Raw genomic sequence first — 20,567 nt, forward strand, 5'->3', positions numbered from 1 at the left:
ACTGTTTTACTTCTCTTTCTCATTCCTCCTGTTTCTACTGTTTTACTTCTCTTTCTCATTCCTCCTCTTTCTACTGTTTTACTTCTCTTTCTCATTCCTCCTGTTTCTACTGTTTTACTTCTCTTTCTCATTCCTCCTGTTTCTACTGTTTTACTTCTCTTTCTCATTCCTCCTGTTTCTACTGTTTTACTTCTCTTTCTCATTCCTCCTGTTTCTACTGTTTTACTTCTCTTTCTCATTCCTCCTTTCTACTGTTTTACTTCTCTTTCTCATTCCTCCTGTTTCTACTGTTTTACTTCTCTTTCTCATTCCTCCTGTTTCTACTGTTTTACTTCTCTTTCTCATTCCTCCTGTTTCTACTGTTTTACTTCTCTTTCTCATTCCTCCTCTTTCTACTGTTTTACTTCTCTTTCTCATTCCTCCTGTTTCTACTGTTTTACTTCTCTTTCTCATTCCTCCTGTTTCTACTGTTTTACTTCTCTTTCTCATTCCTCCTCTTTCTACTGTTTTACTTCTCTTTCTCATTCCTCCTGTTTCTACTGTTTTACTTCTCTTTCTCATTCCTCCTGTTTCCTCCTCCTTTTCTACTGTTTTACTTCTCTTTCTCATTCCTCCTGTTTCTACTGTTTTACTTCTCTTTCTCATTCCTCCTGTTTCTACTGTTTTACTTCTCTTTCTCATTCCTCCTGTTTCTACTGTTTTACTTCTCTTTCTCATTCCTCCTGTTTCTACTGTTTTACTTCTCTTTCTCATTCCTCCTCTTTCTACTGTTTTACTTCTCTTTCTCATTCCTCCTGTTTCTACTGTTTTACTTCTCTTTCTCATTCCTCCTGTTTCTACTGTTTTACTTCTCTTTCTCATTCCTCCTGTTTCTACTGTTTTACTTCTCTTTCTCATTCCTCCTGTTTCTACTGTTTTACTTCTCTTTCTCATTCCTCCTGTTTCTACTGTTTTACTTCTCTTTCTCATTCCTCCTGTTTCTACTGTTTTACTTCTCTTTCTCATTCCTCCTCTTTCTACTGTTTTACTTCTCTTTCTCATTCCTCCTGTTTCTACTGTTTTACTTCTCTTTCTCATTCCTCCTGTTTCTACTGTTTTACTTCTCTTTCTCATTCCTCCTGTTTCTACTGTTTTACTTCTCTTTCTCATTCCTCCTGTTTCTACTGTTTTACTTCTCTTTCTCATTCCTCCTCTTTCTACTGTTTTACTTCTCTTTCTCATTCCTCCTTTCTCATTTCTACTGTTTTACTTCTCTTTCTCATTCTTTCTCATTCCTCCTTTCTACTGTTTTACTTCTCTTTCTCATTCCTCCTCTTTCTACTGTTTTACTTCTCTTTCTCATTCCTCCTGTTTCTACTGTTTTACTTCTCTTTCTCATTCCTCCTGTTTCTACTGTTTTACTTCTCTTTCTCATTCCTCCTCTTTCTACTGTTTTACTTCTCTTTCTCATTCCTCCTCTTTCTACTGTTTTACTTCTCTTTCTCATTCCTCCTCTTTCTACTGTTTTACTTCTCTTTCTCATTCCTCCTGTTTCTACTGTTTTACTTCTCTTTCTCATTCCTCCTGTTTCTACTGTTTTACTTCTCTTTCTCATTCCTCCTCTTTCTACTCTTTTACTTTTTTCTCATTCTTCTCTTTTTACTTCTCTTTCTCATTCCTCCTGTTTCTACTGTTTTACTTCTCTTTCTCATTCCTCCTGTTTCTACTGTTTTACTTCTCTTTCTCATTCCTCCTGTTTCTACTGTTTTACTTCTCTTTCTCATTCCTCCTGTTTCTACTGTTTTACTTCTCTTTCTCATTCCTCCTGTTTCTACTGTTTTACTTCTCTTTCTCATTCCTCCTCTTTCTACTGTTTTACTTCTCTTTCTCATTCCTCCTGTTTCTACTGTTTTATTCTTCTCTTTTTACTTCTCTTTCTCATTCCTCCTGTTTCTACTGTTTTACTTCTCTTTCTCATTCCTCCTCTTTCTACTGTTTTACTTCTCTTTCTCATTCCTCCTGTTTCTACTGTTTTACTTCTCTTTCTCATTCCTCCTCTTTCTACTGTTTTACTTCTCTTTCTCATTCCTCCTGTTTCTACTGTTTTACTTCTCTTTCTCATTCCTCCTGTTTCTACTGTTTTACTTCTCTTTCTCATTCCTCCTGTTTCTACTGTTTTACTTCTCTTTCTCATTCCTCCTCTTTCTACTGTTTTACTTCTCTTTCTCATTCCTCCTCTTTCTACTGTTTTACTTCTCTTTCTCATTCCTCCTGTTTCTACTGTTTTACTTCTCTTTCTCATTCCTCCTGTTTCTACTGTTTTACTTCTCTTTCTCATTCCTCCTCTTTCTGCTGTTTTACTTCTCTTTCTCATTCCTCCTCTTTCTACTGTTTTACTTCTCTTTCTCATTCCTCCTGTTTCTACTGTTTTACTTCTCTTTCTCATTCCTCCTCTTTCTACTGTTGTACTTCTCTTTCTCATTCCTCCTGTTTCTACTGTTTTACTTCTCTTTCTCATTCCTGTTTCTACTGTTTTACTTCTCTTTCTCATTCCTCCTCTTTCTACTGTTTTACTTCTTCTAATAAGTCCATGGTTTTTTGACTCTGCCCTGAAATGGTTTTGGAGCTATTTGGGAAAGGTACATTAGCATAAAAAAATCCACATAATTTTCCCTCTTTCTTCAGGACGGAGTCCGTTGCAGAGAAGATGCTCACCAACTGGTTCGCTTTCCTTCTTCACAGATTCCTCAAAGTGAGTCTAATGCAACCCCCAGTTCACCAGTTTTATTAAACCAGGGTTTTATAAGAAGCGGCAGTTGAAATACATTTTATATCCTTAATCGATATGTGTTTTCTCTCTGTCTCTCTCTCCCTCTCTCTGTCTCTCCCTCTCTCTCTCTCTCTCTCTCTCTGTCTCTCTCTCCCTCTCTCTGTCTCTCCCTCTCTCTCTCTCTCTCTCTCCCTCTCTCTGTCTCTCTCTCCCTCTCTCTGTCTCTCCCTCTCTCTCTCTCTCTCTCTCTCTCTCTCTCTCTCTCCTCTCTCTCTCTCCTCCCTCGCGTCTCTCTCTCCAGGAGTGTTCTGGTGAACCTCTGTTCATGCTGTACTGTGCCATCAAGCAGCAGATGGAGAAGGGCCCTATAGACGCCATCACAGGAGAGGCGCGCTACTCCCTCAGTGAGGACAAGCTCATCAGACAGCAGATAGAGTACAAAACTCTGGTCAGTACCACTCAGGCAATCACACACACACACACACACACACACACACACACACACACACACACACACACACACACACACACACACAGATATACAGACAGACAGACGGACACACACACAGATTCTACTGACTCTACATACACTATATCCCCCCCTACACACACACACAGGCACACCCTTACCTCCTCTCCTCTCCTGTAGATCCTGAACTGTGTAAACCCGGACAATGAGAACAGTCCTGAGATCCCAGTGAAGGTGCTGAACTGTGACACCATCACCCAGGTCAAGGAGAAGATACTGGATGCCTGCTATAAGAACATGCCCTACTCGCAGAGGCCCCGCGCTGTCGACATGGACCTGGGTAGGATAGACACACACACAATACACACAAACACACACACAAAGGGGATGACATACACACACACACAATACACACAAACACACAAACAAAGGTGCTGACAGACACACAAACACACACACAAAGGGAATGCCATACACACACACCCACCTTCCCTAGTTTGACAGACAGGCCTCCCCCCACACACACACAGGTCTGCCGCCCACTCCACCCCAGAGCCAACACTGCCTCTTTCACCTCCTCCTCCTCCTCTTCCTCTTCCTCTTCCTCTTCCTCCTCCTCCTCCTCTTCTCATGTGCTCTCCCTTCACACCAATGAGAGAGAAACAATAACCTCAAGTCAGAAGTGGTAATCACCAGCAACAACCACAGGGGACAACCTCTCTCTCCATATCACTATCACCTAGGTAACACTAGGGTGTGTGGCAGTGGTCTCCAGGCACAAAGTAAAACATTCCAGTCAACAGAGTAGAAAAATCAATGATCACTACCTGGTGCCTGACAAGGTCCACCATTTCCACATCAACAACCTTATTATCGTTTCATTATCAGACGAAAAGCCATCAATGTGCCCATCTACTCCCCACCCTCCTCTTCCCCCTCTCCCGCTCACTTGAGTCACTTTTCTGGAAAGGATTCTCTCTCCTAGACCTTCTCCTCCGGCGTGCGTTTTTCCCACCATGCGACACAAGTATCACTGACACCAATTACGCTGGTGAGGCTGAGTGCCAACTACGCCGGTTAGGCTGAGTGTGTATACAAATTGAAATTGTTTGTGTGTAATGTTTAATTAAAATGGCCGTCAATCCGGGCGGGCGCCGTCTCTCTGGTTTCCTGACCTAGCGGAGAACACAGTGCTCTCTGTGTGTGTCTGCAGAACAGAACGGCACAACGAATGGCTGTTGATACGGCTTCATTTGGATAATGTGTTTTCTCAAGAGTCCTTTGGAAGCTTGTGACGTCTGTGTGCCTCTCCTCTCCTCAGTGACACCAAGGCAAATGAAGACGCAGTCAGAGAATAGCTTAATCGTTTCGGACTCATCTTGCTTGAAGAAGTAATGACTATTATAGCAGTCTTGGCAACACCCTTAGAGACAAACAGATAGAATTGTCAATCTCTTTAAACAGTAGAACAGTGTTGTTCAGTAATTTGAATTGGTTATACTGTAGGTAACAGCTCACACCACATAAAAAAGGCATTACTGTAAGATGCAAAGGCTCCAATAGTGAACGGATAACAGAGACTAGAGAATATGTGTGTATGTTCTTGTGCACACTATGTGTGTGTGTTTGTGCACGTGCATAGGTGTGTGTGATTGTGTTTGTGGCAGTGTGACTGACGCAGCATCTCTTCTCTCTGGTCCCGTCAGAGTGGCGTCAGGGGCGGATGGCCCGCGTGGTGCTGCAGGACGAGGACATCACCACCAAGATAGAGAACGACTGGAAGAGACTCAACACACTCATGCACTACCAGGTACAGTGAACTGATCTATGATACGTATATCTAGACTCAACACACTCATTGATTACCAGGTAGGGTTATGCCATCTACATTAAGTATATATTACAGTTTGTTATGGTACAGTATCTATGTATGTCTCTCTCTGGTGATGGGATTCAGCTGCATTATGAACACCCATTCTCTACAGCAGAATATGGAAATTCAATGTATATTCGTTTATAAAGTAAATTGACCCAAGCCCACTAAAGTTTACTGTAGGGGAAATGTAATGTTCAGACGTTGAATCCTCCTCCCACAGACCTCCTCCTCATTAGAATTCACTAGTCTGGTTTGATCTGCATAACTCACATATAGTAGAGGGCAATTATTCTGCAGGTGGTGGCCGGATAGAGAGAGAGGTGGTGGGGGCGAAAGAGGGAGAGAGAGAGAGAGCAGGACCTCCCTGGAGAAATACAGCTCAGTATTTTCTCTCTCTCATTCCCCTCTTTCTCTCTCGCTCTTTCTCTCTCTCTCTCGCTCTTTCTCTCTCTCTCTCTCTCGCTCTTTCTCTCGCTCTCTCGCTCTCTCGCTCTCTCGCTCTCTCACTCGCTCTCTCTCACTCGCTCTCTCTCTCTCTCTCCCTCCCTCCACCTCTCTCTCATTCCCTTCTCTCTCCCTCCACCTCTCTCTCATTCCCTTCTCTCTCTCTCTCTCTCTCTCTCTCTCTCTCTCTCTCTCTCTCTCTCTCTCTCTCTCTCTCTCTCTCTCTCCCTCCCTCCACCTCTCTCTCATTCCCTTCTCTCTCATTCCCTTCTCTCTCTCTCTCTCTCTCTCTCTCTCTCTCTTTCTCTCTCTCTCTCTCTCTCTCTCTCTCTCTCTCCCCTCGCTCTCATTCCCTTCTCTCTCTCTCTCTCTCTCTCTCTCTCTCTCCCTCGCTCTCATTCCCTCCTCTCTCTCTCTCTCTCTCTGTCTCCCTCACTCTCATTCACTTCTCTCTGTCTCTCTCTCTCTCTTTCCTTCTTCTCTCTCTCTCTCTCTCTCTCTCTCTCTGTCTCCCTCACTCTCATTCCTTCTCTCTCCCTCCACCTCTCTCTCATTACCTTCTCTCTCTCTCTCTACCTCCTTCTCATTCCCTTCTCTCTCTATCTCTCTCTCTCTCTCTCTCTCTACCTCCTCATTCCCTTCTCTCTCTCTCTGTCTCTCTCACTCTCTACCTCCTTCTCATTCCCTACTCTCTCTCTGTTTCTCTCTCTCACCCTCCATCCCTCTCTCTCTCCTTCCAACTCTCTCATTCCCTTCTCTTTCTCTCTCCTTCCAACTCTCTCTCTGTTTCTCTCTCTCACCCTCCACCCCTCTCTCTCTCCTTCCAACTCTCTCTCTGTTTCTCTCTCTCACCCTCCACCCCTCTCTCTCTCCTTCCAACTCTCTCATTCCCTTCTCGCTCTCTGTCTTTCTCTCTCTCTCTCCCTCCATCTCTTTCTCTTTCCATCATTCTCACTCCTCTAAGGCCCTCTACTACTGCTATCTATATTTAATCTGCCTCTGCTCAGGGACTAGGCTGTCCTTTACCTGTTACCATGGCAATTAGCCCTGCCTCAACCTTGCTGAACTTCTCTCCACATCTCAGAGGGTCTGACTTTACCTGCAGTTCCCTGCCATCTTAATGTCTAAAAGAGAGAGAGAGGGGAGAAAGAGTGAGAGAGGGACAGAAGGGGAGAAAGAGTGAGAGAGGGACAGAAAGGGAGAGAGAGAGAGAGATGGGAGAAAGAGTGAGCAAGGGACAGAAAGGGAGAGAGAGAGACGGGAGAAAGAGTGAGAGAGGGACAGAAAGGGAGAGAGAGAGAGAGAGAGAGAGAGAGGGGAGAAAGAGTGAGCAAGGGACAGAAAGGGAGAGAGAGAGATGGGAGAAAGAGTGAGAGAGAGAGAGAGAGAGTGGCGAGTGAGAGAGAGGGGAGAAAGATAGAGACGGAAGAAAGAGTGAGGGAGAGTGAGGGAGAAAGAGAAGTAGAGAGAGAGAGGGCAGTCTTCTCCAGAGCACATGAGTCTTTCAGCAGTACAGAGGGTCAGCAGGCTCCCATTACTCAGACAGGGAGACCATCTGCCCAGAGCTCCCGACTGCAGCTTGTAGAACCTACAGCCAGGCTGAGGTGTGTGTGTGTGTGTGTGTGTGTGTGTGTGTGTGTGTGTGTGTGTGTGTGTGTGTGTGTGTGTGTGTGTGTGTGTGTGTGTGTGTGTGTGTGTGTGTGAGACTGAGGAACAGGACTGGTCAGTCAGGGAGGATGGGAAGGAGGGGGGGGCTGGGGCTGCAGCCACACCAGAGGCCCTCTCTCTCTCTCAGACCTGCTGCCCCAGAGGAGGAGAAGAGAGAGGTAGAATCATTTACAAGGTGTCAGGGTTATTAGATGTGACATATCGTAGTGTCCTTCATAGAGGACTTGGTCCCCTGCTGATTTACTGTCTGTACCCCCTCTGTCTCCTTCCCTAGTCCTCTCTTTCCTTCTACCTACTTCCTCCAACTGTCTACCTACTTCCTCCCTCCACATCCCTGTCACCCATAGATAGTGAGCACTGAGCAGTCTCACCTTCTATCTGTCTCTCTCTCTCCCCCGCTACCTCACCCTTTCAGCAGTCACAACCTCTCTCTCTCTAACCCTGAGCTCCGGTGCTCTCCGAGTCACACCGAGACTGTCTGAGTCTCTCTGAGTCTCTGGGGTAGCCTGTAATCCTTGATGGAAGAAGTGCATTATGTTCACTTCCATCTCTCTGTTGTTGTTCTGTTGTTTTGTGTCACTCTCTGTTTCCTTCATTAGCCATGGGAGACGCTGCAGGGCACAACAACACACACACATAAACACACACGCTTGCATAGAGACAAGAAAGTACAGGGGAAGAGAGTAAATGTTGAGGTGAGGAGAGGTGAGGTGAGGTGAAGAGAGAAGTGGTGAGGTGAAGAGAGAAGAGGTGAGGAGAGAAGAGGTGAGAAGAGGAGAGATGAGGAGAGAAGAGATGAGGAGAGAAGAGTTGAGGTGAAGAGAGAAGAGGTGAGGTGAAGAGAGATGAGGTGAGGTGAGGTGAGGAGAGGAGAGGAGAGGAGAGGAGAGGAGAGGAGAGGAGAGGAGAGGAGAGGAGAGGAGGAGGAGAGGAGAGGAGAGGAGAGGAGAGGAGAGGAGAGGAGAGGAGAGGAGAGGAGAGGAGAGGAGAGGGAGAGGAGAGGAGAGAGAGGAGGTGAGGTGAGGTGAGGTGAGAAGAGAAGAGGTGAGGTGAGGTAAGGAGAGAAGGGAATTAATGGAGCGTGTCTGTGTGTGTGTGTGTGTGTGTGGCCACAAAGAGAGAGCCCAACTCATGAGTCCCCAGAGTGAGAGAATAGAGAGAGATGGAGAAGTGTGTCTGTGCGTGTGAAATATTTTGATATTCAGATTTACACTGCACCCCTGTGACCCCAGACTGAGATGCATTAGAATTCATGGAACTCCTATCAACCAGGGATGCTCTGCTATTTATTTGCCCTATCACATGGGAGATGATCGTGTACATACCCTGGTTATGGAAATTCACACAACCTTATCGTCCTCAGCTCCTGCAACTGTACAGTAGCATCTTTAATCAGTAGCTACCCTTGCTAGCTACCTTTGCTAGTTTGAGCTCATGGGAACTGAATGAATCTCTAGACCCCCCTCACACACACACACACACACACACACATATATATATATTGTCGGCCAGAGCAGAGGAGAGGAGATAATAAGTTGATGAGATAGGAGCCTGGCTGATTGGTGATTTTAATCTCTCCGTTGATTGGTCTTCCTCCTTGTCAAAGCCCAGCTCTTACTCTCACTATCTCCTAACCTTGAACCTCTTCCTCCCTCTCCTTCTCTCTTTTCATCAGCCCAGTTCTTCCTCTTTCTCCCTTTGTATCCCCCTCTTCTTCTCTCTTTTCATCAGCCTACTTACCTTGGTTGTATCTCTCGCCTGCTGTCCCTAAATGGGTGGCTTTGGCCAGGGGTACAGCTAGAAATGGCTCCATAAAAGTCCCTATCCTCCTGCAGTGTAGTTGGCTGAACTAGGCCAAGACATTATTGGAGCCCTGTCACTGTGCCTCCATTCTGACCTTGTGTTGTCCTACTGATGTTGTGTTGTGGAGGAACCGACATGACTTCACCAGGAGCTCCAGTTTCACACTTCCCCGACAGAGAACCTGCACTGGGACGTTTGGGGATATTTTAGACAAACCCAGACAGACACAACAGATAGTTGGATATATGATTATTTCCTACAATTTTTATACATCTTTCCGTCAATCTGATTCTCTGTGGCGGCTCATCCCTTGTTATCATCTGAACAAACAATGCCCCAAAGGCAGACTTTGAGTTTTAAAATATGTTCCAACAGAAAAGGAAATCTAGATCGACATTTTGGCAGGCATAGTGAAGAGAGTGTTCCTCTCTTTTCCACAGATTCCCTTGAGCCAAGACAGTTGGTATTGGGTCTAATGACTGGCGTCTGGTATTGCAGCAGGTTGAGTGAAATTTTCAGGTAGAAATTAACACAGTGGGACTGGACCCTCAGCACACAATCTGTCTCTTTCGTAGTATGCTCTGAGACACTCTTTTGTTTGATAAAAACACTGTTTAGATCATTTGAGTTTCACGTAATATACTAATAACCATTTAATCTTCATAATCTTACGTCTATATTAAAGACCTATCAGTTAGGTAGTTTTGTGTGACTAAGCTACAGCCCAGTACAATCTGTGATAGATAGTCATCCTAAACTGGGCTTCCAGGGGATCAGGTGGCCTGGGGATCAGGAGATGAGAGATAGAGGTGGGTGGGTGGGGGGGCTGTTTGATGGAGGTCTTATCACTGTGTAGTACTGGCCCCTTATCACACCTGCAGGCCACTATCATGCTCACCTCACCTCCCTCCCTGCTTCACACTGTGGATTAGCCCTGAAGGATGGAGGGCGGAGAGAGGGAGGTAGAGAGTCAATGTCCAATCCCTGCCAGAAAGAGAGAGTGTGGGAAGAAACGGTAATGGGGCCTTCCAAGGTGTCACTACTGTCAGAGATTGTAGGAGTGAGAGAGAGCAGAGGCTTTAGACAAAATGGAGAAGGTTAGGATGGAGAGGGGGAGAGGATAGATTAGGGTTGAGAGGAAGAAGAGTGAGGTCTTCACAATCCAGAGCTGGCGGAAAGAGGTTTCCAAAGAGCATTTTTAATTTCCCTCTAAGAGGGCAGACGGTGTGGCATCAATTTCTGAGAAGAATCATCCTTAAGCCTCTGTCCTTTCAAGTGTCTCTCCAGTGTGGCTATTAGAGTGGACCCTGTCTGCTGGAGCTGTAGCCAGCTGTGGCCTCTACCCCAACCCTGGCTGTGACCCCAACTAATGGCCTGGTAGAGATTAGTCAGGGAGGGGGGTGGAGAAGAGAGATGAATAGAGAGAGGGGGAAAAGAGATGAGGGGAGAGACACCCCTATAGGTGCATCGTGGGGCCACTTTATTAGCAGTTGAGTAATGGGAGGAGAGGAGAAGGGGAGGAGAGAGAAGAGGAGAAGAGGAGAGAGGAGGAGAGAGTAGAGGCGACCCAGCCAAAGAATTGTAGAGGCTAAAAGTCAGGAGTCAGGGGAAAGAAGCTTATTTCTCTCCTCCTATATGACATGAAAATAAATATTTTTCTTTCTTTAAATAGAATCTGAGGTTTTCTTTGAGCCTGTGGCTGCTTGGTGCATTCACACCGTTGGATGTTTGTCACTTCTCACTTCTCTCAAACTCAAATCCATCCACTGGGCTGGCTACAAATGCCAGAGAAGGCTTCAGATAGGAACAATGGTGTATTTATGTGGCATTCTCTGTCCATTCAGTTTCAAAGAGTGCACACAAACACACCTTCACAACTATGATTAGCAGTGCACTGTAGAGGAAATGTACAGCTAATGATAGTGGCTTTGTTTACAACACTAACTTTTATGGCTGTTACTTGGTGAGACTGAACACAGAGACAGTGGTGCCTCTTCCAAGACAAAAGACAGAGGTAGTAAGAGAGCCCAGGTTTAAATGATTCTCTTCTGGAGTAGAGCAGACCCATCATCCTCCTATATCATCCTACCATATCTCACATCATCCTACCATATCTTACATCACCCTACCATATCTAACATCACCCTACCATATCTAACATCACCCTACCATATCTCACATCACCCTACCATATCTCACATCACCCTACCATATCTAACATCACCCTACCATATCTCACATCACCCTACCATATCTCACATCAGCCTCCCATGCCTTACATTCTTCTCCCATAACTCACGTTATCCTCCCATACCTCACATCATCCTCCCATGCCTTACATTCTTCTCCCATAACTCACGTTATCCTCCCATACCTCACATCATCCTCCCATACCTCACATCATCCTCTCATACCTCACATTAACCTCCCATGCCTTACATAGTTCTCCCATACCTCACGTTATCCTCCCATACCTCACATTAATCTCCCATACCTTACATTATCCTCCCATACCTCACATTATTCTCTCATCATCCTCCCATATTCCTCCTGTCACCCTCCCATACCTCTCATCATCCTCCCATACCTCTCATCATCCTCCCATACCTCTCATCATCCTCCCATATTCCTCCTGTACCCTCCCAACTCTCATCATCCTCCCATACCTCTCACATCTCCCATCATCATCCTCCCATATTCCTCATGTACCCTCCCATACCTCTCATCATCCTCCCATACCTCTCATCATCCTCCCATACCTCTCATCATCCTCCCATACCTCTCATCATCCTCCCATATTCCTCCTGTCACCCTCCCATACCTCTCATCATCCTCCCATACCTCTCATCATCCTCCCATACCTCACGTTTGTCTCGCTCTCTCTGTCTTTTTTTTACAATCCCCCCACTTTTGGTCTCTCTCTTTCCCTGTCACTATTATGGCTTTATTTCTCTCTCTCTCTCTCTGAGCTGCATGGAGGGAGCGCCGCCACCACTGCTGTGAGGACAATGAGGCGGAGGCGGTTGTTCGCTAGACGTGCCAGTGGGAAGCCCTCACTCGTCTTTCTACCCGCTCCCCCCTTCCATCCCTCCGTTCCTTATTTCCCTAATGGCTGGGGAGTGAAGGGAATAACAATGAGGATGATCTCAAGCACAGTCATCACGGAGGCGTTTGAGTCGTTTCTTACAGAGATGGTCTTCAGAGAAATCCCACAGGGCTTTAGAGAGAGTAGAGAAAGAAGCTGAATGGAGAGAACGTGACAGAGTACAGGGACGGAGGGATAGAGGTAGTGAGGGAGGAAATTATGTGTCATGTGAGGATGTGTTTGTATATCTTTGACAAATCAGGATTGCAGATCAATGTGTACTGCATACGATTCAACATGTTATCTGTGAGCAGTACACCTGTAGATTGGCGATTCAACATGTTATCTGTGAGCAGTACACCTGTAGATTGGTGATTCAACATGTTATCTGTGAGCAGTACACCTGTAGATTGGTGATTCAACATGTTATCTGTGAGCAGTACACCTGTAGATTGGTGATTCAACATGTTATCTGTGAGCAGTACACCTGTAGATTGGTGATTCAACATGTTATCTGTGAGCAGTACACCTGTAGATTGGCGATTCAACATGTTATCTGTGAGCAGTACACCTGTAGATTGGTGATTCAACATGTTATCTGTGAGCAGTACACCTGTAGATTGGTGATTCAACATGTTATCTGTGAGCAGTACACCTGTAGATTGGTGATTCAACATGTTATCTGTGAGCAGTACACCTGTAGATTGGCGATTCAACATGTTATCTGTGAGCAGTACACCTGTAGATTGGTGATTCAACATGTTATCTGTGAGCAGTACACCTGTAGATTGGTGATTCAACATGTTATCTGTGAGCAGTACACCTGTAGATTGGCGATTCAACATGTTATCTGTGAGCAGTACACCTGTAGATTGGTCGATTCAACATGTTATCTGTGAGCAGTACACCTGTAGATTGGCGATTCAACATGTTATCTGTGAGCAGTACACCTGTAGATTGGCGATTCAACATGTTATCTGTGAGCAGTACACCTGTAGATTGGCGATTCAACATGTTATCTGTGAGCAGTACACCTGTAGATTGGCGATTCAACATGTTATCTGTGAGCAGTACACCTGTAGATTGGCGATTCAACATGTTATCTGTGAGCAGTACACCTGTAGATTGGCGATTCAACATGTTATCTGTGAGCAGTACACCTGTAGATTGGCGATTCAACATGTTATCTGTGAGCAGTACACCTGTAGATTGGCGATTCAACATGTTATCTGTGAGCAGTACACCTGTAGATTGGTCTATTCAACATGTTATCTGTGAGCAGTACACCTGTAGATTGGCGATTCAACATGTTATCTGTGAGCAGTACACCTGTAGATTGGCGATTCAACATGTTATCTGTGAGCAGTACACCTGTAGATTGGTGATTCAACATGTTATCTGTGAGCAGTACACCTGTAGATTGGTGATTCAACATGTTATCTGTGAGCAGTACACCTGTAGATTGGTGATTCAACATGTTATCTGTGAGCAGTACACCTGTAGATTGGTGATTCAACATGTTATCTGTGAGCAGTACACCTGTAGATTGGCGATTCAACATGTTATCTGTGAGCAGTACACCTGTAGATTGGCGATTCAACATGTTATCTGTGAGCAGTACACCTGTAGATTGGCGATTCAACATGTTATCTGTGAGCAGTACACCTGTAGATTGGCGATTCAACATGTTATCTGTGAGCAGTACACCTGTAGATTGGCGATTCAACATGTTATCTGTGAGCAGTACACCTGTAGATTGGCGATTCAACATGTTATCTGTGAGCAGTACACCTGTAGATTGGTCGATTCAACATGTTATCTGTGAGCAGTACACCTGTAGATTGGTGATTCAACATGTTATCTGTGAGCAGTACACCTGTAGATTGGTGATTCAACATGTTATCTGTGAGCAGTACACCTGTAGATTGGTCGATTCAACATGTTATCTGTGAGCAGTACACCTGTAGATTGGTGATTCAACATGTTATCTGTGAGCAGTACACCTGTAGATTGGCGATTCAACATGTTATCTGTGAGCAGTACACCTGTAGATTGGTGATTCAACATGTTATCTGTGAGCAGTACACCTGTAGATTGGCGATTCAACATGTTATCTGTGAGCAGTACACCTGTAGATTGGCGATTCAACATGTTATCTGTGAGCAGTACACCTGTAGATTGGCGATTCAACATGTTATCTGTGAGCAGTACACCTGTAGATTGGTGATTCAACATGTTATCTGTGAGCAGTACACCTGTAGATTGGTGATTCAACATGTTATCTTATCAAAATGTTCTCTGTTGTGTTGTTGCAGGTGTCTGACCGCTGTGTGGTGGCTCTGGTGCCCAAACAGACCTCTTCCTACAACATCCCGCCGTCAGCCAGCATCTCCAGGACCTCCATCAGCAGATATGGTGAGTACCATTGAACATTATACATCTCTATGATAAGTACTGTACCGCCTTAGCTCCTCCCTCTATTGTGGACCATTTAAAAAAAACACCTGTTACATAATAGATTAACATGGGAAGAGGAAGGGAGGGGTTTGAGATTAAAGTGTTCACTGTGTAAGCCTATGGGAGCAGACCTGATATAAACATTAGACTTTTGGATTAGCTTGTAGACATTTTAGCCGACTCTTTTGTCCAGAGCCACAATGGGAGCAAAACTAAAATCATCATAGCTAAGACCAGCTCTGTTTGGATCGTCTATGCTTTGCTGCGGAGGCATAGTTTACCTTACTCTCTCCTCCCGACCGTGTTTGCTGCAGTTTGACAGAAACTGCAGGGGTGGCAGAGGGATGGAGAGAAACAGGAACAGAAGGGGATTGAGGGATGGAGAGAAACAGGAACAGAAGGGGATAGAGGGATGGAGAGAAACAGGAACAGAAGGGGATTGAGGGATGGAGAGAAACAGAAACAGAAGGGGATTGAGGGATGGAGAGAAACAGAAACAGAAGGGGAGAGAGGGATGAAGAGAAACAGAAACAGAAGGGGATAGAGGGATGGAGAGAAACAGGAACAGAAGGGGATAGAGGGATGGACAGAAACAGAAGGGGATTGAGGGATGGAGAGAAACAGAAACAGAAGGGGATTGAGGGATGGAGAGAAACAGGAACAGAAGGGGATCTCAGAAACAGAAGGGGATTGAGGGATGGAGAGAAACAGGAACAGAAGGGGATAGAGGGATGGACCATTAGAGGGATGGAGAGAAACAGGAACAGAAGGGGATAGAGGGATGGAGAGAAACAGGAACAGAAGGGGATAGAGGGATGGAGAGAAACAGGAACAGAAGGGGATAGAGGGATGGAGAGAAACAGAAAAAGAAGGGGATTGAGGGATGGAGAGAAACAGAAACAGAAGGGGATAGAGGGATGGAGAGAAACAGAAACAGAAGGGGATTGAGGGATGGAGAGAAACAGAAACAGAAGGGAAGAGGATGGAGAGAAACAGGAACAGAAGGGGTTGAGGGATGGAGAGAAACAGAAACAGAAGGGGATTGAGGGATGGAAGAAACAGAAGGGGATTGGAGAGAAACAGGAACTGTGGAAGAAACAGGAACAGAAGGGGATAGAGGGATGGAGAGAAACAGGAACAGAAGGGGATAGAGGGATGGATAAGGGATGGAGAGAAACATTGGAGAGAAACAGGAACAGAAGGGGATTGAGGGATGGAGAGAAACAGGAACAGAAGGGGATTGAGGGATGGAGAGAAACAGGAACAGAAGGGGATTGAGGGATGGAGAGAAACAGGAACAGAGAGGGGATTGAGGGATGGAGAGCAAAACAGGAAAATCATCATAGAGGGATGGAGACCAGCTCAGAAACAGAGGGGGATGTGGAGAGAAACAGAAGGGGATAGAGGGATGGATCGTCTATGCAGAAGGGGATTGAGGGATGGAGAGAAACAGGAACAGAAGTTGAGGGATGGAGAGAAACAGGAACAGAAGGGGATTGAGGGATGGAGAGAAACAGGAACAGAAGGGGAGAGAGGATGGAGAGAAACAGGAACAGAAGGGGATGGAGGGATGAGAGAAACAGGAACAGAAGGGGATAGAGGGATGGAGAGAAACAGGAACAGAAGGGGATAGAGGGATGGAGAGAAACAGGAACAGAAGGGGATAGAGGGATGGAGAGAAACAGGAACAGAAGGGGATTGAGGGATGGAGAGAAACAGGAACAGAAGGGGATAGAGGGATGGAGAGAAACAGAAACAGAAGGGGATTGAGGGATGGAGAGAAACAGGAACAGAAGGGGATTGAGGGATGGAGAGAAACAGGAACAGAAAGGGATAGATGGATGGAGAGAAACAGGAACAGAAGGGGATAGATGGATGGAGAGAAACAGGAACAGAAGGGGATTGAGGGATGAAGAGAAACAGGAACAGAAGGGGATTGAGGGATGGAGGGATGAGGGATGGAGAGAAACAGAAACAGAAGGGGATAGAGGGATGGAGAGAAACAGGAACAGAAGGGGATAGAGGGATGGAGAGAAACAGAAAAAGAAGGGGATTGAGGGATGGAGAGAAACAGAAACAGAAGGGGATAGAGGGATGGAGAGAAACAGAAACAGAAGGGGATTGAGGGATGGAGAGAAACAGAAACAGAAGGGGATAGAGGGATGGAGAGAAACAGGAACAGAAGGGGATTGAGGGATGGAGAGAAACAGAAACAGAAGGGGATTGAGGGATGGAGAGAAACAGAAACAGAAGGGGATAGAGGGATGGAGAGAAACAGGAACAGAAGGGGATAGAGGGATGGAGAGAAACAGGAACAGAAGGGGATAGAGGGATGGAGAGAAACAGGAACAGAAGGGGATGAGGGATGGAGAGAAACAGGAACAGAAGGGGATAGAGGGATGGAGAGAAACAGGAACAGAAGGGGATAGAGGGATGGAGAGAAACAGGAACAGAAGGGGATTGAGGGATGGAGAGAAACAGGAACAGAAGGGGATTGAGGGATGGAGGGAACAGAAGGGGATTGAGGGATGGAGAGAAACAGGAACAGAAGGGGATTGAGGGATGGAGAGAAACAGGAACAGAAGGGCATAGAGGGATGGAGAGAAACAGGAACAGAAGGGGATTGAGGGATGGAGAGAAACAGAAACAGAGGGGGATAGGGGATGGAGAGAAACAGGATGGGGATGGAGAGAAACAGGAACAGAAGGGGATTGAGGGATGGAGAGAAACAGGAACAGAAGAGGATTGAGGGATGGAGAGAAACAGGAACAGAAGGGGATTGAGGGATGGAGAGAAACAGGAACAGAAGGGGAGAGAGGGATGGAGAGAAACAGGAACAGAAGGGGATAGAGGGATGGAACAGAAACAGGAAACAGGAAGAAGGATAGAGGGATGGAGAAACAGGAACAGAAGGGGATAGAGGGATGGAGAGAAACAGGAACAGAAGGGGATTGAGGGATGGAGAGAAACAGAAACAGAAGGGGATTGAGGGATGGAGAGAAACAGAAACAGAAGGGGATAGAGGGATGGAGAGAAACAGGAACAGAAGAGGATAGAGGGATGGAGAGAAACAGGAACAGAAGGGGATAGAGGGATGGAGAGAAACAGGAACAGAAGGGGATAGAGGGATGGAGAGAAACAGGAACAGAAGGGGATAGAGGGATGGAGAGAAACAGGAACAGAAGGGGATAGAGGGATGGAGAGAAACAGGAACAGAAGGGGATTGAGGGATGGAGAGAAACAGGAACAGAAGGGGATTGAGGGATGGAGAGAAACAGGAACAGAAGGGGATTGAGGGATGGAGAGAAACAGGAACAGAAGGGGATTGAGGGATGGAGAGAAACAGGAACAGAAGGGCATAGAGGGATGGAGAGAAACAGGAACAGAAGGGGATTGAGGGATGGAGAGAAACAGAAACAGAGGGGGATAGAGGGATGGAGAGAAACAGAAGGGGATAGAGGGATGGAGAGAAACAGGAACAGAAGGGGATTGAGGGATGGAGAGAAACAGGAACAGAAGAGGATTGAGGGATGGAGAGAAACAGGAACAGAAGGGGATTGAGGGATGGAGAGAAACAGGAACAGAAGGGGAGAGAGGGATGGAGAGAAACAGGAACAGAAGGGGATAGAGGGATGAGAGAAACAGGAACAGAAGGGGATAGAGGGATGGAGAGAAACAGGAACAGAAGGGGATAGAGGGATGGAGAGAAACAGGAACAGAAGGGGATTGAGGGATGGAGAGAAACAGGAACAGAAGGGGATTGAGGGATGGAGAGAAACAGGAACAGAAGGGGATAGAGGGATGGAGAGAAACAGAAACAGAAGGGGATTGAGGGATGGAGAGAAACAGGAACAGAAGGGGATTGAGGGATGGAGAGAAACAGGAACAGAAAGGGATAGATGGATGGAGAGAAACAGGAACAGAAGGGGATAGATGGATGGAGAGAAACAGGAACAGAAGGGGATTGAGGGATGAAGAGAAACAGGAACAGAAGGGGATTGAGGGATGAAGGGTGAGGGGGAGAGTAGAGAAGGCCGATGGAGAGAGGTGTTTGTTTTAACCATCAAGTATAATAATGACGATGCCAGACTGAGCCTGGAGCCAGGGTATAATAGTCCCACACACACACACACACACACACACACACACACACACACACACTGGTGGCAGTCACAGCGGTGAGCCACAGGGCGTCCCGTCTGGTCCCATGCCCAACCCCAGACCTAGAGAACCACAGCCAATTATTCACTGTGAATGATACTTTACACCAATGGGAAGTGAGAACGGAGCCTGGTTGGACAATTATCAGGGCTGGGATTGAATGAGAACCCCCATAGGTTGTTGTCAGTCGCTTGGAGACATGACCAACTGGTCCAAAACACAAACATCATCCATCCTCCCTCCCTCTCTTCCACACACACACACACACACACACACACACACACACACACACACACACACACACACACAGTCACACACACCACACACACACACACACACAAAGTCACACACAAAGTCACACACACACAGACAAAGTCACACACAAACACACACACACAGACACACACACAAACACACACACACACTTCTCTCAACTAATTTATCAATAACAAAACCAACAGTGTATATCAAATTACCAACTTAAAATATCTAAACTAAGTTTGGTTCAGTGGCCAGTGAGGCATACAGTATTATACAGTATACCGTCCTCAACAGTATACCGTCCTCAACAATATACCGTCCTCAACAGTATACCATCCTCAACAGTATACCGTCCTCAACAGTATACCATCCTCAACAGTATACCGTCCTCAACAGTATACCGTCCTCAACAGTATACCGTCCTGAACAGTATACCGTCCTCAACAGTATACCGTCCTCAACAGTATACCGTCCTCAACAGTATACCGTCCTCAACAGTATACCATCCTCAACAGTATACCATCCTCAACAGGATACCGTCCTCAACGGTATTACACAGTATTCCATTCTCAACAGTATTCCGTTCTCAACAGTATACCGTCCTCAACAGTATACCGTCCTCAACAGTATACCGTCCTCAACAGTATACCGTCCTCAACAGTATACCATCCTCAACAGTATTCCATCCTCAACAGTATACCATCCTCAACAGTATACCATCCTCAACAGTATACCATCCTCAACAGTATACCGTCCTCAACAGTATACCGTTCTCAACAGTATACCGTCCTCAACAGTATACCATCCTCAACAGTATACCATCCTCAACAGTATACCGTCCTCAACAGTATACCGTCCTCAACAGTATACCGTCCTCAACAGTATACCGTCCTCAACAGTATACCGTCCTCAACAGGATACCGTCCTCAACAGTATTATACAGTATTCCATTCTCAACAGTATACCATCCTCAACAGTATACCATCTTCAACAGTATTCCATTCTCAACAGTATACCATCCTCAACAGTATACCATCTTCAACAGTATTCCATTCTCAACAGTATACCATCCTCAACAGTATACCATCTTCAACAGTATACCGTCCTCAACAGTATTATACAGTATTCCATTCTCAACAGTATACCATCCTCAACAGTATACCGTCCTCAACAGTATACCGTCCTCAACAGTATTCCATCCTCAACAGTATTCCATTCTCAACAGTATACCATCCTCAACAGTATTCCATTCTCAACAGTATTCCATTCTCAACAGTATACCGTCCTCAACAGTATTCCATTCTCAACAGTATTCCATCCTCAACAGTATTCCATTCTCAACAGTATACCATCCTCAACAGTATTCCATTCTCAACAGTATTCCATCCTCAACAGTATTCCATTCTCAACAGTATTCCATTCTCAACAGTATACCGTCCTCAACAGTATTCCATTCTCAACAGTATTCCATCCTCAACAGTATTCCATTCTCAACAGTATACCGTCCTCAAAGGTATTCCATCCACAACAGTATTCCATCCTCAACAGTATTCCATTCTCAACAGTATACCGTCCTCAAAGGTATTCCATCCAC

General features: G+C 45.7%; 1 protein-coding gene across 1 annotated transcript in view; it reads left to right on the forward strand.

The window, feature by feature from the left end:
- LOC112240685 (plexin-A2-like) overlaps positions 1-20,567 on the forward strand; it is a 437,296-nt gene that overhangs the window by 397,070 nt on the left and 19,659 nt on the right. Inside the window, exons 23-27 of the mRNA XM_042299563.1 lie at positions 2,665-2,731; positions 3,051-3,197; positions 3,399-3,558; positions 4,925-5,028; positions 14,410-14,509. Coding sequence (XP_042155497.1) covers positions 2,665-2,731; positions 3,051-3,197; positions 3,399-3,558; positions 4,925-5,028; positions 14,410-14,509 — 578 coding nt within the window. The remainder of the gene's footprint in view (positions 1-2,664; positions 2,732-3,050; positions 3,198-3,398; positions 3,559-4,924; positions 5,029-14,409; positions 14,510-20,567) is intronic.

The sequence above is a fragment of the Oncorhynchus tshawytscha genome, linkage group LG16 (assembly GCF_018296145.1).
Source record: "Oncorhynchus tshawytscha isolate Ot180627B linkage group LG16, Otsh_v2.0, whole genome shotgun sequence".
Taxonomy (NCBI): Eukaryota; Metazoa; Chordata; class Actinopteri; order Salmoniformes; family Salmonidae; genus Oncorhynchus; species Oncorhynchus tshawytscha.